This window comes from Camelus bactrianus, chromosome 28 (assembly GCF_048773025.1).
Source record: "Camelus bactrianus isolate YW-2024 breed Bactrian camel chromosome 28, ASM4877302v1, whole genome shotgun sequence".
Classification (NCBI taxonomy): domain Eukaryota; kingdom Metazoa; phylum Chordata; class Mammalia; order Artiodactyla; family Camelidae; genus Camelus; species Camelus bactrianus.
The window spans coordinates 14,195,780-14,222,924 of record NC_133566.1 but is presented as its reverse complement, the minus strand read 5'-3'; the positions used below and the strand labels follow the sequence as shown (position 1 = coordinate 14,222,924).

At 45.5% G+C, this 27,145-nt stretch overlaps 1 protein-coding gene across 11 annotated transcripts in view; it reads right to left on the bottom strand.

Annotated features, from left to right (window-relative positions):
• Positions 1-27,145, bottom strand: part of AFF3 (ALF transcription elongation factor 3) — a 484,945-nt gene that overhangs the window by 88,749 nt on the left and 369,051 nt on the right. For 9 of the 11 annotated variants that reach the window (XR_012503019.1, XM_074354607.1, XM_074354598.1 and 6 more), the window contains 2 exons: positions 25,179-25,230; positions 10,768-10,808 (listed from right to left, as the gene is read on the bottom strand). Coding sequence is in view for 10 of the 11 variants with exons in the window: in XM_074354607.1 (XP_074210708.1) it covers positions 10,768-10,808; positions 25,179-25,230 (93 nt within the window). In the remaining variant the exon portion in view is untranslated. The remainder of the gene's footprint in view (positions 1-10,767; positions 10,809-25,178; positions 25,231-27,145) is intronic. The other 2 variants (XM_074354600.1, XM_074354602.1) reach the window with 1 other exon arrangement.

The following is a 27,145-nucleotide window of genomic DNA, read 5'->3' as shown; positions in this document are numbered from 1 at the left end:
AGGCAGTGGAGCAGGTCCAGCAAGCTGGCAGACCTGGTCTGCGAAATGGAAAAAGGGGCCACGGACAGTCCCTCCCCAAGTAGTTGGTTTGGTTTCAACGCTGAATGTAACTGACCTGTAATTAACTGATGACACACCCTGAACGCTGCCTCTCAGGACAGGAGGAGCCATGGGTGGAGGGTCGTGTGAAAACTGTAACCAAGGCCATGGAGAAGGATGGGGAGAGGACTCTGGCAAGGCTCAGGAGCTGCTCAGAGTTTGGAAGGTTGTCCCTGAATAACGGGATGCAGATGGCCGGGCTCTGATGTCGCCTAGTGATAGCCAAGGTGGGCACTGTGTTCTGCAGGCCAACGGAAGGAAACGGGGTGGCAGCTGGCCTGAGGGCCAGCCTGGAAAGGGCAGCCTGTTTCACTCCAGGAGGGGCACGTTAACCTTTCAGCAGCAGCAGGGGAGCTCGCTGGCTTCCAAAACACGGTCTGTAGAGCCAGCAGACCAGCCAGCCAATGCTGGCCCCAGGCTGCCTCCAGACGACGTCAGAGGCATGAGTCACAGGAGGCGAGTGGCAAAGGGGCCGAGAGGGGCAGAGGGGAGGCTTCGTGCCCAGAGTTCGCAGCTGGAAGGACGGGCAGCTCCCTCTAGCTGGCTCCGTGTCCCAGGAGTGAACTGGCCAGGGTGGGTCTGTCTGGGAGGGAATTTACTGCAGGCTGGAGGGTAGGGGTCTGGAGAGGATGGGAATGGGCGAGAGGGGTGGGCCCCAAAGGCCTTTAAAGCCGAGAAAGAAGGCTCGGGGGCTTGGGTGAGTTTTCTCCATTAAAAGGAGATTAAAAACAAACAAACAAAGAACCAATTGTGGGGTCACAACTGAAATAAACTCCCATCAAAAGCAGCTAAGTAGTTTGGTTTTAAACAAACCAAACCAAACCAAAAACCCGTAATCTATTAGTTTTAAAACCACCCACCCACCCACCCACCCCAAACATTTTTCCAGCTGGCTCTACACTTATCTTATTAAAAGCACAGACATGAATGAATGAGCTAAAGACAGTGTTAACAGTGAGTCTGTTAAGACATACATATATATTTATATGTATGTATTAAAAATGCATCTTTTGTGAACTTTTTCCTAAATATAAAATACAGGGTTTATCGCTCTTGGGTTTTTTTTTTTTTAACGTTCAGTTCAATTTCCCAGATCTGAGTCAGAGTGGTGACCACACATGCAAAGTTAAAAACGGGGGAGGTGGAGGAGACAATATTGTATCTTCATGCATAACTGGCTTAAACATTCGAATAGAACTGACCACTAACTAACCAGTGATGAACACACTCAGTGCAGGACAGCCGGTGCTTAATTCAATCTAAGGAGTGCTCAAAAGGAGTAAGATATTGTGATGAAGACTTTCAGTAAAAACAATTTCCAGTTCTGTTACTTAAATGTTTTACCTCCAGTAGCTTTATCAACTGGGTCTGAAGGAACGAGTCCAGAAGAGAGGAAACACAGTGTGGACAGTAATGGGTCCCAGGAAGTAATTTAATGTACAGTCCTAACCGTTATGTCACTCCATCAGTGGGGGATCTGGTTCCCTGGGGTCCCCTTCCCGAGGCTGGCTAAGCCAGGTGGTGTGGACGATTATCTTTGGCTTTCCGCATCACAGACCCCCGGCTCTAGGAGCAGGGGAGGGACGGTGGGTGAGACACCAGACTCCCCTCTCCACTAGCAGAGAAGGAAGGAAGGAATCTGCAGGCTGGAATCCAGCCCTCAAACCCCGGGGAGAGAGAACTGCTGCCCACTATAGATGTTTGAGAAAAGGGACCACCCTGAAGAGCTGGGGATATTAGCACGTGCAGAGATGTACATTTGTTTTTTCTTCTTATTATGGTAAAATATAAAATATTTTTTAAAATATAGAAAATTTACATTTTGGACTATTCTCCAGTGAACAATTTAGTGGCATTAAGTAGTTTACATCATTGTGCAGCTAGCATTCCTTTTTTCCTTTTTAATGGAGGGACAGGGGATGGAGCCCAGGGCCTCAAGCATGCTAAGCATGCACCCTACCCCTGAGCTATACCCTCCCCACCTATCATTCTTATCTTCAAGAGTTTAAACCTTGCTAAGTAAGCCCAGTTTGCATCACCCTACCTGGGCCTGCAGGTTCATGACAATTGTGGGCATTCACTAAAAGGGTTAAAACCTACTTTCACCCAGAGGCCCCTCCCGCTGCGTCCTCCTCGCCCAGACCTCAGGCAGCAGCTCCCCACGAACCTGCAGCCATCCCCCATCCCACTAAACCATCTTCTTGGGTAATTGGTGGCTTCATACGACTCATTATTTATTTACTCAAAAGACTGTTAATAGTTTTTTTTTTCCAGGCTGCTCTGTTCTATAGTGTAAAATACATGTTTGGGACCTTTTAAAATGTGTGTTATTTACCTGATAGAACTCAATGGCTTCTCTGGAGCCATTCCGTTTTATGGTGGAAATTAGTACGAGGGGGGCTTTTTAAGAGCCGATTTTGAGACCTGACAGCCTGCATTTGCTTGCGATGCTAATGCAGTCAATGGAATAAGAGTCACGGAAGGGTGGTCGGGGACACTTGGGCGGCCTTCCCAGAAGCAGCAGTAAGGCCGAGTGTGGCCACTTCCGTGGATGTCGACAGTGCCGCTGGCCCTGTTAGAGGAGGGTGCGGACATGGAGGCTGAGTTAGCATTTTCTCTCATTGCACGGCCCCCAAGCAGGTTTCTACCAGGGATCCCCGATGGTATCTGAGAGTCACTGTCTGCTTTGGAAATAGGGGTGACTTACTTTGAAATAATAAAATGAATCGAATTATTTTTAGAGGTCAGCTGGTGAAGGTGTCAGGAAATGGCCCAGAACGACATTCCTAGGTGAGTGAAGTAGGAAGATGGCGTGGAGACATCCGCCTTGGGGACCAAGGTGAACCCACCCGGGAACAGAGACCTGCAGTCTGGCCTTTGGGGGAGACCGGGCTAGACTACAACCTACTGGGTATTTCTTGGGGTGTGCTGATACTTATTTTTCTACAACGTCAAGATAAATACATGTTCTACACAATTAGTTACTCATGGTTTCATCTATTAAATCTATTCTGTAATATTTCCCTCTCTTGGTTTTTAAGTTTCTTGGCAGGACGTCAATCAAAGAGGCTCTCCTGGTACCTTGATAAGTGGATTTTCTGAGTGATGCAATAGAGTAACTGCTATCATCTGGACAGATTAACAGAGCACTTTTTCTATTTATCACCTCATTTAATCTGTCCCTAAACCTAACAGGAAGGGCATTCTCACCATCCTGTTTAGGCAACTGAGAAAGCTCAGACCCAGCTGGATAAATATTTTGCCCCAAGTAAATTCCAGCCCCCATTCAAGGATTCAAAATCCCATGCTTGCTTCATGATATCTTGCAAAAAGAGAAGAGATTAGGAAAAGCTGGGCCAGAGGTTTGGTATTTTTTTCTCCCCCCTTATCATGGAATCGGAGATGAGTGGCTTAAATTTGAATTCTTGGTCTTTCTTGTTTGAAAAGCACTGAGGAAGTCATTACTGAGCAGACATTCTGTCTGCAGAACCACCTAATATTCACGATGTGGTTCCTGTCCTCCGTCTGTTACTGAGACCAGACATACAAACATAAAGTGAGCAGAGGGCAGAAGCCGGTCTATGCCAGCAACTCCAAGAGGTGCTGATGGAATAGGACGGTGGGAGTTGGGTAAGTGAGTTACTGAAGGTTTTTTCCTGGAAGATGAGGCTTGATTACATGTTTGAAGGAAGCGCTGCGAAGTAAGACTGGCTCCCCATGCCCGCTGCACTGGCAGCCCTGGAGAGCTGGCTCCCAGACACCTCCCCCTGCAGATGCCCACGGCCTGGCAGAGCAAAGGGCCTGCTGCCCCCCGTGTACCAGCCTCGCCTCGCTCAGGGCATTCTGTCTGCAGAGAAGGCTGTCCTCCCTTCACTCTTGGGTCACCTGACGCCCTGTCCTTCACAAGACACTTCAAATGCCCCCTCCCCACCCCCCTTCCTTGTGCTCTGAGAGGACATGGGTTCTCCCTGCATCTCTCCAGGAACATTTATGGCTTTACAACTCGATGGGGTGGGCGGATGTCCCTGAAGCTGCTGAAAGCGTCAGCTGGAGTCAGAGAGACCACGCCGCGGCTTTACAGCCAGACTGTGGGTCTGGGTTTCTGGGACCCAGCTTCACTAGGACTTAAGGGAGGGCACTGGAAAATAAAATGAAATAAAGCTTCACTGAAAATATCACCCCTCTAAGGCCCTGCTGTTGAATTCCTCCTTCCTGGCCGACATGGTTAGCATGAGGAGTAATGGTAAGTCATGCATATGAAATGCCTGGCGTAGCATCTATGCACGACGGCTGGACCAACAGGACCCACGACTGCACAAGTGCACGTCGACATTTAATACACACAGTAGTTATGTGCATGCCTAAGTTTCCGCCCCCACCCTGTAAGCTCCTGGAGAGTGGGGTGAATGGGTGATGCACTTCCCTGCCTCCCACAGAGACCGACAAGAAGCCTTACTCACTGCAGGGGCGCTGAACTGTAAATATGCATCGAATGAAGGAAGAAAAGAAACATGAGTAACTGGTGGAAGTAAGAAGGGAGAGCATCTCAAGTCACGTCAATAGGAGGAGGCACAGCACTGAGGAGCGGAGCGCAGAGGCGGAGACACGGAGCAGCCCGAGGTCGCCTCCGTGCAGGAAACCTCTCTCTGGCATCATACGGTTCTCACCTGATCACTGATTTCTAATTTAATTTCGCTCTAATTTAATTGCACTGGATGATTTCAATTTTTAAAAATTTTTTGGAGACTTTTTACCTACTTTTGGATGACTTTTTTTTTTTTTAAACCCATTCAATTTCCCCCCTTCTCTATCTGTGTGGCAGTTAATAGCTTTTCTCAATTCTGCAGCATCTCACAGGCATGGACCCCTCTAGGGATGAGCCCCTGACCATCAAATTCTGCCTCCCGAGATGGTGGACAGCCAGATTCGGAAGACTGTTTTCCATTTTAAGCCCCAAACTGCCATTGCTGGACCACAAACATGGATCCTGATTCACACATTCATTTGCTCATTGTTTTCTTCCATTCATCAAATAACTTCCTGTGTCTCCTAATTGCCAGGAACTGTACTAGGTGCTGGGGATAAGAGATGGCTGTAACAGGAAGGATCACAATTATTAGCAGAAACAAGGTATTAATACAGACTGAGTAAGCTACTTGTCAGACTGCAGGAGGCAGCGTGAGCCACGTGCATCTGACCCCACCTAAGCCTAACACTTTGTGATGGGGCCTGGAGAATTCTACTCACTGCAAGTCCGAGGACCTGGAGTCTAGTCCCAGCTCCACCATGTGCTACTTTTGTGACCCTGCATAAGTCAATCTCCCATCCCAGGCTGTTTTCTTATCTGTAGAATGGGCCCTTTCTCTCTCACAAAATGAGATGGTCAATGGAATAGGGATGTTAAACACTAACGCTCTTTAAAAAAGTTCTCTTTACATGGCAGACCAAAAAGGTTTCAGCATAAGAAACCCCTGCATGGAAGGGGCTGGAGACCGCTGTGGGTCTGGGGGTGGGGGCTGATACACGCCCTCCCGCCACCTTGTCGTCTTCCAAGTTGGAAATTTGAAATTTTCTTAAAAGTCCCCCAAGCCTCCTTTTTGGACCCTTAGAGAAGAGGCCATTAGCAGTGCCTGGCAACTTGACTTTCCTCTCAGGACTTTAGGGACATCATGTAAAATGGGCCTGGGATAGTTCCCCATTGGGGCTGGCGGCCATCCCCCACACACTCCCTCTGCTTGGCTGAAGCTGGTCTCCTTGGCAGTGAGCCAGGAAGATGAGGCTGAATGCAAGGCCCCCACTCTGCCTTCAGATGCCTGCCCTGCCCTCCCTGCTTGCCCTGGGGCCGCTTCCAGGTGCAGACCAGACTCACGCAGAAGTGACCCCTTCATTTTAGATGATCCCTCGCTTACTTAATTTCATTCTGTTCTCCTAAATGGGAAGAGGAGATGTGATGGGTGAGATTGAACCGAGGAAGGGCAAGATCCAGGGCAGCAAATGCACGCGGCTAACGAGGCCTTGCTCTCTGCAAAGCCAGCACCTTGGACAGGGCGGCCACGCGCGTAGGTGCGCGGCTGCTTATGGTCCCTGCACACCTGCACCAGCCCAGCGCCCACTGTACAAGCAGGACACGTTCAATAAAGACTCGTGGCCCAAACGAATAAATCAATGGCAGTTGTTTGGATTCCAATATAAATGGATCTTGGACCTGAGATATTGCCAGATGGGCAGACAGGTTACAGTCTACTGATGCATCTCAGAGGCTATAAAAATGTGGCCATTTCTGGAGTCGCAGGCCGACATTTCAGAAGATGATTATATGCACAATTTAACCACATGGCCATTTGTGCCCTCCCAGCGCCATCGCTTCAAAAACTGTTTTCACGTTGGCGTCCTTGCTCCTTCCCCCTCTCTCTCTTTTTTTTTTTAAAGTCAAGCAAAAATTTTTTTTCTTCCCAGTTTCTCATCTTTCTAGCTGCATGTGATTTATTCATACGAAATTATGCTCCATTTTTATAAAACCCAAGTTACTGCAAATGATGCTTGAGGTTTCACAGAAAATATTAATTCCTGATCTGCGGCTATAAAGCATCCCTGCTCGCTCGGCAGCAGCTCTGTGGCTCTGAGACAGATGGAAGCGGTCCAAGGGCATGATTAACTTCTTAGTCCTGCCAATTGCCTCGTGCTCTTCTTGCCCTGGGTTTCGAGATTGACCTCCAGCTTCTCTGCAAACATGCAGTTGCTCAGCCTGATAAATCACCTGAATCCTTTTTTTTTTTTTTTGATCACAGTTATCTACTATTTACTACTTCGGAAGGGGAGTTAATGGTATTCAGAGGCACTTCAGATGCGGCGCACACATCCTCCTTTCTCCAAAAGGCACTTTGCATATTCTCCATGTTACCGGTGAGGCGGCAGCTCTCAGAGCAGCGTCTATACCAGAGACGTGCCTTTAGAAATGACCCTCAAGTCCATTTATCCCAATTCCCCTCGGCCTCTCTCTACCCCGTCCACTACCATGACCCGCACAAAGAAGAGACGCTCGAGAGGCACCTTATCAGGAGTGAATAAGTAAGAAGGATCGTGCGTCTCTGCAAATTGAGGTTTTCTTGTCATTGGTTTGATTTACTTGTTGAAAATGTGGCCACCTCTTCCTGCCCTAGTCTCGGGGCTTCTTCATTATTTGGGGCATCGGCAGGCCCCTGGTCAGCCAGCTGCCTCTCCATGGCATAAAACAGACAGATGAAGAACTCTCCAGCCAGCGGTAGAAAGGAACAAAGCCCACGCCATCCCACCTTCCTACACCCTAGCCATCAGTGCAGGTGGCATGCGTTAGCTGGGCCAAAGCCCACCTGAACCTCACTGCTGTGATCCAATTTGGACCAGTGGAGTGCTTGGGCTACTGGGGTGAACCGTAAATGAAGCCCATCGCTCTGACAAAACCAAACAAGGCAAAAGGTTTCCTTTGGGAGGGACCCTAGATGCTCTGTAAATTTTGGTAATGGACAGAGCATAGCTTTAATTTATCAAGACTGTGTATTGATTCCTGAGGACTCACAGAACTTTCAAGCATTCTGTTTTAACTGCTGGATACTGGGTTTCTGCTCAAATGCCTCTGAAAACCAGGACACCGGAGCAAAGAAAAGATAGGCAAGGCTGCCCTTTGGGAGACACTTGGATATTCTCTTCTCCCTGCCACCCCACAGGGATGAGCCTTCTACCTGCCCTTAGAAAGGACAGGGAAAGGCCACCCCCTTTCACTGTACCGAGTCTCATTAGGTCAGGTCCTCAAGCCTTGAAGGTCGGCTTTCTTAGGGGACGCTGAGGCCAACTGGCTTCCCACAGTGTAACTCACGTCCCCTGGCAACCAAGTCCTGTCTCATCATCTGGAGGCAAAACAGCTGTCCTCCTGGATCAAACCTCCCATGTTCACCAGGTGCTCAGGGGTTACAAGGCTCCACGGAAGTGACACGGACCCACGGAGGAGCAAGCCAGCAGGTCCCTGAGGCCGGGAGCCTGCGGGGGCATGGCTCGAGCCAGCATGGGCTTCTGTCCAACTCCAGAATTGCAGAACTCAGGAAGCAACTTTTAAAGCCTGAAAAGTGCTCTTTCTCTTTCTAGGACAAAACCAAAAGTGTTGCCTACTCAGTGTGGAATTTTACATCAACAGCTGGTCACGGGCTGAATGAAACAGCACAGGAAACCGGCATAGTTTGTGTAAATGAATGTATAATGGATTAACACCAGGCTGTAAGTAGTGGAGATATTGGGGTGAGAGCCCCACCTTGGGCAGGTCACACCCCGGTGGGGAGGGCTCAGTTTTACTCAATTCCATTCCCACCCTGAGGTGGCTCCTCTGACGGACAGACCTTTAGGTAAGTCATGCAGTGATCTGACCCAGATTTACATTCATCACTTTCTAGAAAAGACTGGTTTATTCAACAGAATAAATGATGCAATAGAAAATGACAGCTGTCATGCGTGCGCTAGTGTTCTCTAATTTAAGAACCTAGAAAATATGAATCCAATTAGTTCAGTAGGTGTTACAAGTCCTTCTTCGGAAGAAGGGCTTTCTATTGTATCTCCAAACAATTACAGACGTTCTCACTCAGGGAAATACTCGTGTGGCCCTGGATTCGTGGAAAACAGAACAGGAAAGGCACAGAGAAGAGGCTTTACACAAACTGTGTGGCTGGAATGGTAGACAAAATCAGCTCTTTACTTTGGAATGCACTGAGTTCCTCCCATTTTGAACACAAAATTGTTAGATTTAGAGGGAAATGCTCCGATACATTTGAAGACAGACAGATTCATAAGCAGAGCAGGGACAATGGGACCCTCTGTTTCTGTTTCTAGGGAACGCACGCTTTTTCCCCCCACAGTATCTTCACTTAGCAGTGATACAAAACAGGGGCTAAGATACTAACAGTCAATGGATTGTGGGGCTTCAGGAGGGGTTTTCGAGAGAATATCAGAAAATGTCAGAGGGAATAGCGCTGCTCATCATGAAAATCCATGCACATTTTTACCCAGGACAGAGTCATGCATCTTTTGGGGAGAAGCCTTAGAATATACCAGTCCTAGTTTCTGATGACTTGTCTTTGTATCTGCAACCATGTCATTCAAGGGAGTCCATGTTTTTTAAAAATAGATTTTGATTCATTCTACCAAAGGTCAGAAAGACATTTTGTGTCTTTGTATGTAGCTTTACTGAAATATAATTTACATATCGTAAAGTTCACCCATTCAAAGCATGCAATTCAATTGTTTTTAGTCTATTTACCCAGTTGGGAAACTATCACCATAATCTAATTTTACACCCTTTTCCTCACCCCAAAAAGAAACCTTGTAACTACTGGCCATGGCATCATACTGTAAACTGAGGGCTTTCTCTTGCTTTTCAATGCATTTTGTTGAAGGAATCACTTACTGAAGAAGAAAAGTCAAAGGGAAAAAAGAAATGTGCAGACGAAAGGAATTAATGTGTCAGATTTTAAGTGTGTTTTGATCTAGACTCTTCCTCCTCCTCCCCACAGGCTCAGACGCAGTGGAACAGTTATCAGCTTTCGTGAAACCCCCAGAAGCAATCCCGGAAGATCACGTGGCAGCCACTCTTTGAGCCCACAGGCTTGTGTGGTTGTCATGGGGAAGGCTTTTCAATGGAGATAAAAACACCCGGGCTCAGCCTGCCACCATAGAGAAAACGCTTTTCACCCATGTGCATGGGTAATTCGCCTAAGTGACAGGTTTTACCTTGGAGGAGCACTGAACTGAGCTGGTTTACACAGTCAATTATTGCTCATTCCACAAAAAAAGAACTGGGGAGGAAGGGGCGGGGGGTGACGGTTACCCGACAACGCCGAGGCGCCTGCCAGCCAGCCGAGGGGAGCACTTCCCCCAGCTGCTTCTAACGATAAGAACCTCACTTGCGGAGAGAAACAGGCTTCATCATTACCTCCTGATGGTTCTTTAAAACACATACACACACACACACACTTCTGGCAAATGAGAAATCGAAAACCAACCCAAACCAAGAAACGATCTGGTCTATTCTAGAAATAAACTCTATATATACCCATTCAACTGTCTTTACACAGCCCTATAGGCAAAGCAAGAGGTGAAAAACAGCTGGAGTATATTTACTGATTAGAATTACACATCTCATCCAATGACAAGAGTCAGAAAAAGCCAAGCCAGAGCAAGGAGTAAAAAGCCAGGCACGCAGGACCATGAATTGGGTGACGCGCAGAAAAGTATTTCAAGAGAGAATCTCATCCAAAGACAGATCGCTCTCGGTGAAATGATACGGAAGAAGTCTGAAGAAAACACCTCAGAATAAATGAAGTACTTATGGCTGAAAAATGAGCTTAGATCTCAACCAATTCCAAAGTTCAGAATTTACTGCACCATTCAGGACTTGCCCTCCAAGTTTCTTGTCTCCTGTTTCATTATACAACGAGGGACTCTTCATACTTTCTATGAAATACAACAAGGCGATTTTTGCAGTAATAAACTCCACACATGCATGACAAATCGAAGCATGCAAAATGTTTAACATCCCAGTTTCCAGATACTTTAGGGACAAAATCCGATTATGAATTATATGCCACGATAAATAGGGCTCAATGTTTCATAAAGCAATTTATAGTTCATAAAAATGACAAAATGTACCTGTCAGACAGAGCGTGGAGAGCCGTTCTCTGGGCTGCCTGCTGGAAGAAAGGGCAGAGATGTTTATTTAATATTCTGACTTTTAAATTACACGCTCAATCAATACTTAAAAAAACTCCGTGTCACACACATTTTTGCCAGGTGGCCAAATATTAAACTACCAGTAACACAGAAGAGAACCCTGTCTTGGTGGGAAATGAACACTTAACCTAACCGAACTTAACTGAAGACTTCACCGAAGCCCTCACTATGCATGCCTGCCACCAGGGGGCGAGCTTGGGGCAGCTGGACATACTCCACAGGTGAGGTTGGCCAGGTCTCAGGAGACCCGGCACACATCAGAGCTATTTCATTTTTACTTCCTGAAATTCATTCTTTATTCTACCATTGCAAGAAAAAAAAGATCTGTTTTGGTTTCTTTGCAGTTTCTTTCTCATTGAAGGTGTAATTTTGGACCCAATTTTCAGATTTATTGAAAAAGCCATCACAACTGGATATTAGAACATTGAGTGAAGATGATATGATCCTATGAGACGGTTGATACGTTGTAGACATAGTAACATAATTTTGGAAACGTTTTTAAGTCCTTTGGAGGTTCACATTGAAACATTTATGAATACAATTACACGATGTTGGCATGTGCCTTAAAATAACAGTGGGAGGAAAGGGAGAGTGGGTGGGCATATAAATGAAACAAGATGGCCTTGGATTGATTAACTGTTGAAGTTGGGTAACGAGCACATTGGGGGGAATCTTAAAGTATTCTAGAAATTTTTATATGTCTTGGAAGTTTTCCATATACAAAAACTAAAAGGTAAAAAGGAAACTAAGGAGGTCTCCATTGCTCCCTGCTTTGCACTCACTTCCCTTTGATCTGCCTGGTTTTTACCCATTTGTCTTCCACCACTGGGCACGGTGAAGCTCTGGAAGGCGGAGGACACACTCTGTTCTCTGACTGAGAAGTCGTAATTGGGAGCATGGCCTCCAAGACCAAGGCTCACTCAGGGCGCATCAGGAGTTAAGGTGTGCACGCAGTCCACCCCCACCTAGTACATGGCACGTGTCAAGTTGACAGTTTACCAGGGACACCAACGTTTCCCACGCTATTCCTCATCACAGGTAGGTAGTGGATGAAATAGAATCTTCAGATTAGGGGAAAAAAATGACACATCAGAACCATCAGCCCCATTACAGAAGTGAAATACACCCTTGGTGATAGTTGCATATCCTTGGATCTGGCAGGCAGACTAACGCCTACTGAATTCTTGCTACTCAGAGATGATTGCCCTGGGCTCTCGGAGGGACAAAAGCAAGAGCTGAAGGAGTGATCACTGTCCTGGAAGAGCTGAGTGCCTAGGTAGGGATCAGAATACAGGTTCCGGGATGACTCGCAGACATTTACAAGATAACATGCAAATAAGCAGAAGGTAGAGCAGGGCTGGGAAGGTGCAGAGGTGAGTGGTGACTAGAGGCTGGGGGATCGGCAGCTTCTCAGACAGTGTCTGGAACTGTGAGCAGGTGCTCTGAAAATATCCACATGTAAACGTGACTGGGTGAATCACCGAGGGAATCCTTTGTACTGAAATTTTAGCAAAACTTGAAAGACAAAGAGGGATGTGGTCAGGCTGGAAGAGGCGCTCATAGTACTGCACCAGACGGCGGTGCAAGGGCCTGTCCCAGCCACTGGTGGTGGTTCCCACCTGGGGCAACCAGACCCCAACCCCAAAGGGGTCTGGAATTGAGTGGGGGTGTGTGTCTGGCCCCATGGAGGCTAACACCTTTCAAAGGTCTGGAAGGGCCCTCGTACAATGAGGAACTGTCCCCTTAAAATGACAAAGGTGTCTCTGTGGAGACGCTAAGCCAAGGAGGAATGTGAAGGAAGATGGGAAGGAACTAACACCGGGAACACTGGCTCCCGGACCTGGCCCAGAGAACTGAGAATGAATGAATGAGAGGAACTTAGATAATTCCACAAGTGACCTCACCACAGTGACTTAGGGAAAAACAGAACATCTGTTGAACTGGGAATAGACAGTCTTAAGTTCTGGGATAGGTCCTGCCTTTCATTAATATTATGGACCTCGAGTCTGGCCCTCAGCCCGGGTCTCAGTTTCCAAACTACCCTCTCCTTCCCCGAATGGATGCTGAGAGAGCCAGTCAAGGGGCGGCTGCCCCCTCCTGCTTCCTTGGATTCCAGAGAATGAAGGCCCAAGTGTCCTGGCATTCTAGTGACACCTGATTAGTTTGAGACAGGAAAGAGGGATATCTACTGTGCTCTCTCCTGACGGGGACACAGGCGAGAGTCGAAGGAGGCGAGGGGGAAGAGGTGAGAGGCCAGAGGAAGACCTAGAGACGAGGCAGCCACTCGGATACTCAGAGGACAGCACACCCCCTTCTCTCTCCTCTCACTCCTTTCTCCCTCAAGGGCCACCCAGGAGCCTGTTCACAAAATGCACCCAGCCGGTGATGAAGCAGCCGTCGTAGTGCCCAGATCTGTCCCCTAAAGGGTTCTCCTGTCATTCAGCAAGATGGCTTTCATTTCGGCAGTGACCCCCGAAAAGAACTTCACTCTCTACTCCTGACTCTGTTTGGCTAAATATACAAAAAGTACCGTGAACTCCCGAGAGGAAAGATGGTGCGTGTTATCAGGACAGCTTCTTTACATCATCTCAGCAGGAGGCACTGGAGATGGACTCCTAGTGGAATAACAAAACTCACAGGAGATATGACTAAAAGTTCAACAGAAATCTCTAACGTGGCATCTGAATTTTCCCCCAGCCACGGGTGTCAATTTTTAAAAAGTCTATTGATTCTCTTCTCTCCTGCCTCAAATACTTCCCGCTGACTTTCGTGATAAGGAAACACAGCGCTGTTGATGTGCAGTCTGTAAGAAAATGATTGAAGAAGAGAAAGCAAAGCAAAACAAACCCAAAACAAGGAGCTCAGATGCCTGACCATCACTAGAATGCCTATAAATTGAGGCACCCTAGGTACCTGCTGAGAACAGCTCCACAGGACTGATGCTGGCTGAGCTGGAAGCGGGGAGCAGGGGCTGCTTTCCTTTAGCAGATGGACATGATCTGGGGACCAAGGGGTCCTTCTGGGCTTAGACATCATACATCTAACCAGTCGCCAAGCAATGTCTTTCTGTGACCCTCCCTCTTCAGTCTGTCCACACGATGCACGTGACCATGCACTCAACACCCAGGCTCCTTGGCACCACTATTTTTAATGCCTGCTTCTGATTGTGCTATTTAATTTGCAGTAATCCTGCATCATTAAAAACTTTACAGAGGATGGCTCATCATTCAGCAGGAAAGGAGAGAGTATGTTACATATTTTAAATAATTCCTTAAGAAAGAAAAGTTTATTTAGGGCATGAAAATTGTATGTTATATACCAAAGCAAAGACCACCAAATTCTTTTTTACTGGCTCCTCTCTTAAAATAAACTTTGGGTGCTGTACACTTTTATTTTACTGTTGGAAAATAATAAACATTGGAATTAAATAACAGAGAAAAAAATTACTTAGGTGACTCATGATTGAAGACTGAAAAACTACTCCAGCAAACTAGATGAATTGCCCAATTTTCCTTCTTTCAAGAGTTGTATGTTACAGCAACCGTATTTTTCTCTTCCTAAATCATCTCCTCTTGTAACTTTCCTTTCACTCAGTTCTCAGCAAAATAGGATGAGAGGGTTAAGAGAATGCGTCATGGATCTCCCTGAGTTCATTACTCATTCATGAATGACTGAAGCATAAGTCTGGGAGACAAAACAAGTTTTCTGCCCGGAATAATCATTTTCCCGGTTCTCTTCGAGAGATGACATCTTTTCTCTGCCTTTATTATAGCGAGCTGGGTGCTCGGGAACATAATCAGCAGACCTGCAGGTTTCAGTGTTCGCTAAATGAATTACCAGTCACAATCTGTTACTGAGGGGAAATCAGAAAGGAAATTAAGTGCCCTCACTGTAATTGGGTTGAGTGCAGCACAGGTTCGTGGATACATGAGAGGGGAGAAAACAGAGGGAAGAGGCTGAAATTCAGAGGGCTTCCAGCATGACCCAGCTTCTTTCTTTCTTGATAGAAACAGATCTACCACGTGGACAGCTCCGTAAAGCAAGCTGCTGATGTCTTTGTTACGTCCAGGGACTGGGCTTGGCATGGGTGACAGTCAAAATGGAGAAAGCACTGGCCACATTGTACTCAGAGTCTAGACATGAGCCAGACGTGAAAAGCTAAACAGGACAAGCATTCTCGATCACAGGGCTAAGACGGGAGAGGACAGGTGCTCTGAAACAGAGTGTGCGGGGACCTCGTTTGGCTCAGTTAAGGAGTCACAAAGCCGCCACCTAGTGGGTAAAGAACAGTTCTTGAATGAGAGGGATGCAGAAGGGCCCCAGGCGGGGAAACAGGCAGGTCTAGATCCCTGTTCAGTTGAGGAACAAGAGGGTTACTGGTGGGGAGCTCAGTGAGGGCTGGGGACAGTGGCAGGTCCCAAGGGCTTTGGAGGTCAAGTTGAGGATAATGGGCATTACCCACAGGACAATAGGAAGTCATTGAAAGGTTTACATTAGGGGAAGCTGGGCGAAGGATATATAGGACCTGCTTCTACATTCTTCACAACTTCCAGTGAGTCTATAACTGAAAAGCAAAAGAGTAGGGAGTGATGCAATAGGAACCACATTTTTCAAAAACCACTCTGGCTTTTGTGCAGTGAATGGATTTGGGCAGGAAGGGACAAGTTGACGGTTACTTGGTCATCCAGGCAAGAGAAGTGCGTGGTAACAGTGGGGGCGGAGAGACTTGGTGTTCCATCTTGGATGTGCAGTTGAAGGAACCCGTGAATGTGGGAGGCTGGGCGAGGCTCAGGAACGAGTTCCAGGTTCCCGGCTTGAGTACCTGGCCTGAGAGCCACTGATGGGGACAGTCAAGTTGGGTGTAGGAACAGGACAAAGGCAGAGTTTAAGTGTGGGCACGTGATGTTCAATTTGCTTACGGGACGTCAAGTGGAGATGTTGGTTGGACCGTTGGATTACGTGAGACTTAATCTAATACCGATTAAGTACAAAACATCAAGATACTTTTGGCAAATGACAGTCATAAGAAGGAGATATATGGCTTGATTTTCTAGATCTACATTTTGCTATTGTCCTAAAAGAAGGAGATTTATGATCTGGCTGGTTAGATGCACCTTCACCCCTGCACTTCACGTGTGAGTAACCTCCGTCTCGGCCACCTCATGGTTGGGTGATTTACTACACTGGAGGCACCACTGCAGTAGTGATGGGAATCCCGTTGCTTCCCCTGTGTTAGGACAGGGTCTCCACTTTCAATTACTTGAATACATGCTATCACAATTCATCCTAGTTCATTTGGGTTTTGCTGTTATTGAAGCTGGCTGTGGCATTTAGATGGAATCACATGTCTTTAGAGGAATTCTGGCTGGTAAAGCTTTAACTCTCTTCCTGGCCATTCTGCTTCAAGTTGAGACTTGTATTTATTAATTTATTTCACTGTTTAATTTCTTTCTACATCTACTCGCACATTTTACATTTCATCAACTTCACTTTAACGCTGCTGTTTTTCATTTTGGTCCTAACTAGGTGATGAGTGTCCTAACTTTTTAAGTTGTGAGCCTCCATTTGCTGTTTTCCAGCCCTTTTAAGCAATAATTGCAAGACAAAGGAAAGAGTCTTACTCTGGTCTTTTTTTTTTTTTTTTTTTAAATCCTCAATAACAATGAGAACTTTGCATTCTCAGATTCCTAGAAGTGCTGTCTAGGAAGCATTTTGTTCACTGGACTTTGACCTTATCTTCTTCTCTGCAGGGGTCTGGTAGAGTCAGGGATGACAATATAATTTATCATCCAAATAAGAACAGTTTTGAGAGAAAAAGGGGATGCTAACCAGGTGGAATCAGGGACAACAAGAGAAAACCGTGCTTTTGGGGGCATGCTGGGTGGCCACTCTAATAAAGATGACTCTGAGCAAATATAAATAAGATCGGGATGAGAGGATAGGATTTCAGGGGCTGAGGAACTTGCCAATAAAGAAAGCAAACAGCTGAACGGGGTCAGCTGTGGACAAATCACTCCAACTCTCGGTGTCTCTTTTAAGTCAAGCCAATGATTCTCCCGTCCTTTGTCCGACTCATCCTCTCTTTGTTTAGGGTCTGCCTACAACCCGAGGTCCTGCTCATCCTTTTTACTAAGCGCACATTGACTGTTCACCCTCTGTGCTCTGAGCTCCTGATCTAGAATATGGGTTAGCACTGGGGTCTCTCCTCTCCTGGGGAGTCCGCCATCTGCTACATGGGAATTTTAGTCTTGGCTAAAATTCAAGTTTTTTGATCACTGAAGGCAGTGACCCAAGCTCATCCTTCCTCCACCAGAAAGAGCTTCTGGATGACTTACAGCACCTGCGGTGTGACTGGCCAGTAGGACGCGAGCAGGTAACTTCCGGTGATAACAAACACTACCATTTGCCACGGCTCCAATTTCAGAGCTCTGTTGAAATACATTTCTTTTCCTTAGCTGTATATTCTTTCTCTATTTTATTATCTTTTAAAACCAGGGTTCACTTTCCCCTTTAGACTATCTTTGACTAGTTTTTTTTTTTTTTTTTTTTGTGGTTGTGGGTGGGAGAAATTAGGTTTATTTATCTAATTATTTTTTAATGGACGGACTGGGGATTGAACCCAGGACCTCATGCATGCTAAGCACATGCTCTACCTCTGAGCTATACCCACTCCCGACTAGTTGTTTTATGTTAACTGCATTGCTTAGATCTGCATGTCTACCAGAAATTGAGAAAGAAAATAACAGACGTTTATTATCACTTATTCCATCCTGTGGGGAGTGCTGATTAAGGCTGATGATACCAGATGGTCTGCCTGGATAACACTATCTTGTAACTTGGATTCTGTGACCAACTGATTGATTTGGGGGCCTTATCTGAGGTTGGTAGTGGTCCTGATTTGGCAATTCAAGTCTTTTGAGAGAGGTTCAGAGAGGTACCCTTGTCTTCTCTGAGCATTTCCAGGACATTTTCCTGTAGGGATACACCATGGACAATGTGTGACATCTGCTGCTTCCGGGCCCTGGAGGTTGTTGCCGTCACAAACGAAAAACCTGGGGGCAGCCGCTATGACTAGGAGAAAGAAGGGAAGGTGTGGGGACAATGTGAGCAGATGCCATGGGGGCTGTCCCCTGTCCATAGTGACTGACATCGGATTCCTCCCAGGGGGCTAGGGCCCCACTGAGGGCCTGGAAGACACAAGGTACCCGGAGTGACGGTCCATATTGGCCACCATAGGGCAACATTTGGGTCAGAGTTCCCAGTGACTCCTGGAAGAGGGCTGTGTGGAGGCGGGGAGGCTGGGGTGGGGGTGGTAAGAGGTCGGTCTGAAGTGGGAGGGTGATAGTAGGAGGACCCACGGCTGTGCAGGAGGCTGTTAGTGTGTGTGTGGGGGTGGAAGTCGGCTGGGTGACCGTCAGCCCCAGGCCAGGTCCTGGGGAGCAAATTGTGCTTCAAGTATGTGGCATCACTGTCCCATGGCAAGTAGCTTCCACCTGGGCATCAGGACATTTGCTCCATAAAGGACCAGAGTTAGGTTAGACACCACCTCCTTGAGGACAAGAAGTGGGTACCAGTCACATGATTGAACCACTCCTGGTACAAGCTCTAACCAACAGCACAGAGCACATCAGGGCTTGACAAATAAAATGTCACTAGGTGATCAGGCCACAATGGTGCCTGTCCTGAACCCTGGAGGGATGATGGATTAGCCTTCATCTCATTCATTCAGTTCAGTCTCATTCCCAAAACGTTTTGTGTTGGAGGATGAGAACTCAAAATTGGCAACCAGGCTTTTAGTCTTTAATAGATTGTAAAGTTTATTCAAACATCTGTTAGTTTAATTCCAAACCAAATATTCCTTAAAAAAATTTTTTTAAGGAATGAGCAAGGCAATATTTTGCTTTTAAATAGGCATCATCCTTCAACTGCCAATTGAAGAGGATCTGACAAATCTTTGCTGAGCTGTTATTTTCTTAAAAATCAAAGCAGTACTCTCTATGAAACTGCTTCCTTGAAAGAAATTCATTTTTTTTCCTTGTGGCATTTTTCAGTAAAAGCTCCTATCAAGGTACTAAATAAGGGACTATTTTCCCATATGGGACCCTCACTGGACAGGTGGTAAATTACCAGCCTTTTCCCCCTTCTCTTTGCCTCCTTGTCCCCTCACCCCCGGCTCACTGTCTCCCCTAAAACGTCAGTTCCCCATTCTCTCCTCCTCATCTCAGTTCTAAATCTATTCTTCCATCATTAGCTCCTTGCCTTTTCTTATAAAAATCAATTTTTCTGGCTTCTTCCTGTCCTTCTCTCCTTTTATTACCTAAATAAGCCTAAAAACAGTTCAAGCAATGCAAATAAAGAAGAGGAGGAAGGTGGGGGAGAATGTTAAAGGGCACAGTTTAATAGTTTTACACTAATGCTTATTTATATTAGCATGAAATACTTTAAACTGAAGTATAATTGACTTAAGAGTATTGTGCTATTTTCTGGCTAATCCGCACTCTTGCACTTTTCTATGTGAAGAGGACCATGTCTGTGGCCCGACATTTTAGGAACCATCTGGTCTGTTTCTTAAGAAAGGTCTTGTTTCACTCAACACAACCTGTTGGCTACGGATCTGGTCAGGAAGGAACTGGAAGCACCCAGAGGCACTGAATCAGCACAAATGATTTGTTCCACGTAGAAACAAGAGGCTACTATACAGTCTCCCGAGAAATCCTGTGCTTGCGAGATAACCCGCCCCACGAGGAGAAAATGTGGGAAAACACAAACACAAACAAGACTTCCCAAGTGCCCATCTGGACCAGGCACCTGAACGATGGCAGGTGAATCCTTTCCCACACGAAGGCACCCAGGCCTGGGTACGAGCGATAGCAGGGACCCCAAGGAGCATCCGCCCTTGAATGGCTACACTTCTGCAAAAGCTATTGAAGGGAAAAACCACGGAAGTCACCCAACAAAGGGCTATTGCTCTGAGTTAAATAGCAGCGTCCCCTGGAGGGAGAACTCCACTTCCTCTGCCAACCAGGAGCCCTGCCGGCAGCTGTCTCTGAGAAGAGCGCACCTATCGAACGGGGGGGGCACGGCTCTTCTTCTGCTTTCTGAACGGAGTCCGCTGCGGCGGTGCTGATGCCCACCGGTAAAAGAAAAACTTGGCGTAGTCTCCGGAAGGTGGCTTCCTCTGCATTCTTCCACTCAACAAAGCCATGTTTCTCTGTTTTTGTGTTAAGTGTCTGTTTGCCCAAATTTAATGGACCATCTCTTAATTTCTATAGAATTTTCTCACTTTTCCAGATTTCCATTGAGGGTCCTTAGAAATTAGTCACATCCTAAGATCCAAGCTGGGGGGACACAATGAAACTTACATGAATCTCAGTCTGGTCCTCAGAATGGGTTTGAGGGAAACAATTAGCAAACAGGATTGTGGGCCTTTGTGATCAGTGACGTTGAAGTTGGCTAACCATTTCATTTTTGGAAATGATAGCTGATTAACATGGAAAAAAAAAAGACAACTACATTTTTGTGTATCTCCACTGATGCTTTTGCTTTTCACAAATGTTTATAAAGAATGGCCTGATAGGCAACAGGCACATGAAAAGATGCTCAATATCCTTCATTATCAGAGAAATGCAAGTCAGAGCTACACCAAGGTATCACCTCACATCAGTCAGGATGGCCATCATTAAAAAGTCCACAAATGATAAATGCTGGAGAGGATGTGGAGAACAGGGAACCCTCCTACACTGCTGGTGGGAATGTAGATTGGTGCAGCCATTATGGAAAACAGTATGGAGATTCCTTAAAAAACTAAAAATGGATTCACCATGTGATCCAGCAATCCCACTACTGGGCATATATCCAAAGAAGACTCTAATTTGAAAAGATACATGCACTCCAATGTTCACAGCAGCAGTATTCACAATAACCAAGACACGGAAGCAACCTAAAATGTCCATCTACAGATGACTGGATAAAGAATATGTGATATATACATATACAATTGAATACTACTCAGCAATAAAAAAGAATAAAATAATGCCATTGGTGGCAACATGGATGGACCTGGAGATTTTTATACTAAGTGAAGTAAGCCAGAAAGAGAAAGGAAAATACCATATGATATCACTTATAGGTGGAATCTGAAAAGAAATGACACAAATGAATTTATTTACAAAACAGAAAGAGACTCATAGACATAGAAAACAAACTTATGGTTACCAGAGAGGAAAGAAGAGGATGGAGGGATAAATTGGGAGTTCAGGATTGCAGATACTAACTACTATACATAAAAGAGATAAACAACAAGGTCCTACTGTACAGCACAGAGAACTACATTCAATACCTTGTAATAGCCTATAATGAAAATGAATATGAAAAGGAATATATATATATATATATATATATATAACTGAATCACTGTGCTTGTACACCAAAAATTAACACAACATTGCAAAATGACTATACTTCAGTTAAAAAAGAAGAATGGTATGATATAATAAAATTGGCTATCTTAAAAGAATTTTGCATTTTATTTTGGTAATAGTAAAATTTTACTTATAAAATATTACTTAACTAAGCTTTAGGGCTGTTAAACAAACAAAAACCTCCTGTTGAACATCTGTCTTTCACTGATTGTGACTGAAGGTTTGAATTATGATTACTTCATATACAGATGAGAAAGATCTAATAGCTTTCAATGAGAGTTATTGTTCTGTTTCTACACTAAAAAGAAAACAGTTCATCAGTATGGATATTTAGCTTAGATACAATGTTACTACAAGACTGAAACTAAAAACTATTCTTTTTTTTTTTCTATTTTGCTATTAGGTCTAACACATGTAATATATACTTTTTTGTATAGTCACTGAGAAAAGGGCATTCCCTGGCATTTAAAAAGTACTTTCCATTTTTGAGGTTAAATAATCATAATAAATATTCTTAACATGCAATTCATTAAGACCTACAAGCCAGCGTCTTGCAGGATATTTGACACTTAGTAGGTATTCAAAATTCTTCTCAGAATGACTTTTATGTAAAAACGTTTTAGTTCTTGCTGGCTACAAATTCTATCTCCAACATAGTTCATTTCTAATGTAGGAGAAACTTGCTTTCGGAGCTTCGCCCCTCAAACCTGGTCCTGATTACTGCTTCAACTCCTGTTTATATAATTCTCCAAATTTTGGCAGGATTCAAGAGCACATACCAGGGTGTTGGCTTTTATGAATCTCTTGGGATGTGAATGTCAAGCTGACTGGATGAACTCTGGCCACAAATCCCAGACAAGCACAATGACTCTATTTATTCAGACTTGGCCGCCTGAATGCAGATTGACTCTGCGGGTAATAAATTTTCACAGGCCAAGAACTTCAGCATCAACCAAGCTGATCCTGAGAAGAAAAACGCACCCAGGGAAGTGGAGCTGGGCTGCAAAAAACTCCTCTATTTTTATTTCACGTCTGCATATCATGCAGCTAATTCATTTGGTGACTGATTGACATGCACGGCTGATGGCTTCAGAGGCTCTGAAAAGTTCTGCTTTCTGTTATGCAATTGTCATATTAAAAAGGAACAAGGGGGAAAAAATGCACAGCGCCCATTACAATTGGCAATCCGCTTTGAATATTACAGCCAGAACTGATGTTACTTATCTAGTGACCTCTACGGTAAAGAGCAGAAAATTGAGATAGGAATGTTCCTTGTGCCTCTTCAGAAGAAACCGACGTTAACAAAAAGCAGAAAGAACTGCAGTTCAGCGCTCAGGGCCATCTCACCTCCAACTCTGACTTCCCGATGAGAAAAGCTTTTGAGTCATTCTGTGAGGACCGAGATTCTTTTTTGAAAGACAAGATGAGAACTTCGTGTATTAAGAATAAGAAAAAAATTCGCTCTTTAACTTGCAGATTTATGTTAACTACCTAGATATCTATTAAATTAATTGTGTGCTCTCCAAATATTGATTGGGGATTAAAAGGTAACTTTTCTTCATTGTGAGAAGTAAATTATGCCAGTAGGAAAATTTCCCTCTACAGATTATATCCAATGATCACTGCCTGTAAAATTAAAATTGTCAGTTTAAGTGGCTACACCATGCTCATTTCAAGAGAAAAATGCAGTTATATAATTAAAATGAAAAGACTGCCTAATATGTGTGGATAATGTAATTACTGGAAGCTGCAGGCGCATATACAGCCATTCAATTTAGAATGCTGCTCCTTACTTCCCTGAGCTTATGTATTTGTCATCTCTGAAACCCTGTCTGCGGTTGACACTATCTCAGCTGCTCCCTGCTCAAAGTCTTAATCATGGTCTCTGTCCTCACGTCTCAGCTGTAATAATTTCATCTAGATCCTGGCTGTGTCCAGCCTCCCGTGCTTACCCTCAGCTGGGAGGCAGAACCCATCATTTTTTACTAAATAGGAAGACACACAACATAATTCCCCTCTCCCTTCCAAATCCATTAGCCAAGTCCTTTAGGACTTAGTACCTTCAGGAATAATTTTGTCTTAAATCTTCTAATTCCTTCACTTTCCTCCATAGAAATACTGGCATCTTGAATTGTTAAAACCAAGAGTCACTGGGAAGGAGATAAAACTGACCACCAAACATATCCTGGGAGCTCCCGTCACTGACCCAGACAGGAAAACTGATTCTCAAGTCATTAGTCCTGTATCTAGTCTGAACTCCATCGAGGACGGAAACAGGAGAATAAGCCTCCACTTCTGCTGCACCTCCCAGCTTTGTAAACCCGGTCAACCCCAGCTCTAGAGATTCCAGTCAAAATTCTGCAACGTCTGAAAGGGAAGACTGGGAAGAGACCCATTCTCCTGGGTTTGGGGGCTTCTGTTTGAGATAACTAATCTTTAAAAATGGCATTTTCAGTGGAAATGTTTCTGGAAATCACTCAGGCAATCCTTTCCGAATCAAGATAGGCTTGCTGAATGAAGTAGTCTGTAAATTGCTTTTCCAATACGAAGTCTACACAGCCTACACATCTGATGTGACTTTATTCACAATGTACCTATCTGAACCTCCACTGGGGAAAAAAAGACCAGAGATGAAATCGTTTGCTTATAGACACACAGACGAGGAACCAAGATGAGGAGTGAAGTCGTCCTCTGGTTCTGCCAAGACGGCTGCGTGGTGGCTATCTGACTGGCCTGCAGTGTGTGCCTAGAAATGAATCAATCAATCTCTAAAAAAAAATCGAAGGCCTGAGTGGCCCCCCTGCTCAAACCTCCTCCGCTTGGAGTTTTCTCCGCTTGCCAGTCTAGTTTCAAATTTCATCGAGTTCTGTCTCACCCCCAGTGGGTGCCTCATCTTCCCTCACAAGGTAAGCAACTTTTTCTGTGACCTCGCGGCAACATTCGGCTCAGACGCGCTTCCCAGAAACGTCCTTGACTTTTATTTCACCTCTGCACCGTCTCTGGGTCTGCCGTTTGCATGTCTACCCAGCTGGTGACCCGCACCACATTCTGTGACACCTTTGTATGAAATTCACCACCGCAAGATCATCTGAACAGAACAGGGGTCTTGTATCGCATGTAAAAATGACATTAAAAAAAGCCCTCTCTGAACTGTCTTTATACAGATCACATTTACCCCAACTTGACAAAAATACAAAACAGATAATGAGAAAAAGGAACCACAAGTGGAGGAAAATCTGTCTTTTGTGTTTTCAAACTTGCTTTAAAAATACAGACATTTCCTGAAAGGCAGATGTGAAAGTGATGAATGTTAAGTGGGTATTTTTTCACCTTAACTGACTGATCAGAAGAGTATTTATAAACCCCTGACTGATGACTCGAGCGGATAAATCAGCACCAGGGGAGAACATTTCAAGCACATTGATCACTTAAGACAAACAGGCTGTTCTGAGCATGATTATTTTTTATTCATCATTTTAGCTCACCTCTGCGCTTGCTTCGCTTTAGTGTTAATAATATCGGCATAAGGCTTCTCAGTGTTTAATGCAACAGCATGCCTGCTGCAAGCTGATCAGGTGGAGCTCACGCATCTGATCTCCAGAGACCAGTTACCAAAGAAAGGCACTATCTCACACTGAAGCCTGATCCCAGGTGGCTTCCTTATAAACAGCTACTGTTGGCTTCAATGCCATCAAGATCACAGAAGCACAGTTTTAAAGAAAATTAAGGCCAAGATATTTTAACAGACCAGCCCAGTGGCACAGAATCTTGTCACCAGCAGAGGACACCCAGCATCTTGGAGAACCACCATCCAGCGCTGGTTCGACTCAGTTAACACACAGGACCGTCTCCCAGGTCAGTGTCCTCAGGTTGCATCTAAAGAAGAGCAACAAAAAAACAAAACCTTACCTGTTCATTCTCCTCTTCATCACTACTTAGCTTAAGGTCATCTTCTAGCATTCTGAAAGAGGGAACAAAGAGGTGCCGACACTTAGCAGGATCATCATTTAGCACCAAAATACCTTTAGGAGGGCAATGCTTCAGTAACGAGTCTATTTGATTTCCCCATTAAATAATTTATTTTTCTTTCTAAGCCCTCTCCTCTGATGCACTGAGGACATCACAAACTGCCCCGTTGTGAAGATGAAGCCTCATGACAGCCGTCGGGTGCGATGGGCTGCTTCCAGAATGTGAGCTTTCTAACAAGTGGAATCAAATAGGTGCTTTTCCCAGTGAGGTTTTAATTCCACGGTTATCTGTTCAGTGACAGGCCTGTGCCGTATCTCTAGTACCGTTCACGGTAAACAGAGGGAGACGAAGCAGTACTCTGCCGGGAGCTGGGGAACCATACAATTGACTTGTGAGCACAGTGACTCCGTCTCCCCCCATCAAAGATCTGGAGGAGACACCTGCCTGGACATCCTACTGGATGAGGAAGACCAAACAGGAGGAGACTTTCTGGGAGGGCAACTCCCAGGGTCCCTCAGATGTGTCCTGACAGACGCCGTCAGGGAGCCTACTTTTGGATCCATAAAGGTTAAAAACAAAAGAAAACAAAGAAGCAAAATTTCAAGTCTTGTTATTTCTGATAACGACGAAACTGGATTCGCATCAGTACTGTTGAACTGTTTCTTGGTGGAATAATAGTTTTCAGATTAAGTTATTTCAAAAGAGGTCTCATTCAGAAGCATGTTCTCTACACAAACCAATGCAGAACTGTTCTGTCAGGGCCCCAGGGAAGAGTGCATTTCTGGATGGACCTTGGGGCTCCAGGACCCGTCTGAAGGCCACTGACCCCTGTGCTCCGAAGGCCTCACTGTCTTCTTTGAAGTCACCTTCAAAGTCCAAAGACCGACCCCTAAAATATGTCGAGTTTCCTTTAAAAGCCAATTATAGGCCTATCATGGATACATTCCTCTGAATATTTTTATAAGTAATTTCAGCGACTTTAGGGGAAAGACCCACTAGGGCAGGGTGTGGGCCCAGTTCTCCCCCACCCAGTTCTGTGTGCGTTTGGGGCAAGTCACTTAACACCCCGCCCCCGGCCCCATTTCCCTCCTTGTAAAATGAAGGTTTGTGCTGGACAATCTCTAAGGTCCAGTCCTGCTTTAGATTCCTGCAAAATAAATCTGCCCCCGCATTTCCTAAAGTAGAACTCTTGGATTTGTTCTAAAGAGCATATTTGTGACATTTCTAAGCAATTCTTGGTGGACCATTTAAGCCCTAACCACTGGACCATTTAAGCCCTAGTCCTCACTGGCTACGGCTAGTTCAGCAGCTGTATCCTCCTTTATTATCTGAACCAGAAGCAAACAAAGCAGGCACCAGCCAGAGCTGCACAGCTGCACCCAACCGCCCTTTACGTCCGTCTGGCATGGCATTCACCTCCCTTGACCTCATGAACTTGTACATGGGCTTCTAAGAGAAGAGACACTCTGTCTGCAAGGTGCTTCATCCTTTCTCCAAGAACAATCTGTCCCTGAGCTCCAGCACAAAGACACCTTTAGAAAAGCATAAAGTCACAAAATATTCTTCCAAGGAACTGAGACAGTGAGCTGGTGGCTAAGCGTACGTAGAAGCTCCTCAACAGGTCAGTCCTCTGGGCAGCAGGGAGTCCCAGGCGCTGTGGGAGGATGCTGGCAGAGGAGCTGTCCTCAGAGGGACACCTGCTCTGCCCCCCAGCCCCTGGGGAAGCAGGAAGCTCCCTCACAGGAGCCAGGAGTCAACGCTGGACCAGTGCTTCTCAGACTAGAGGGGCACCGGCACGCGCATCACGAGAGGGCTTGTTAAAACCGCAGGCGGCTGCGCCCGCCTCCCGGGCTTTTCATTCTCTAAGTGCGGGAAGAGGCCTGAAGCGTGCATTTCTAATAAGTCCC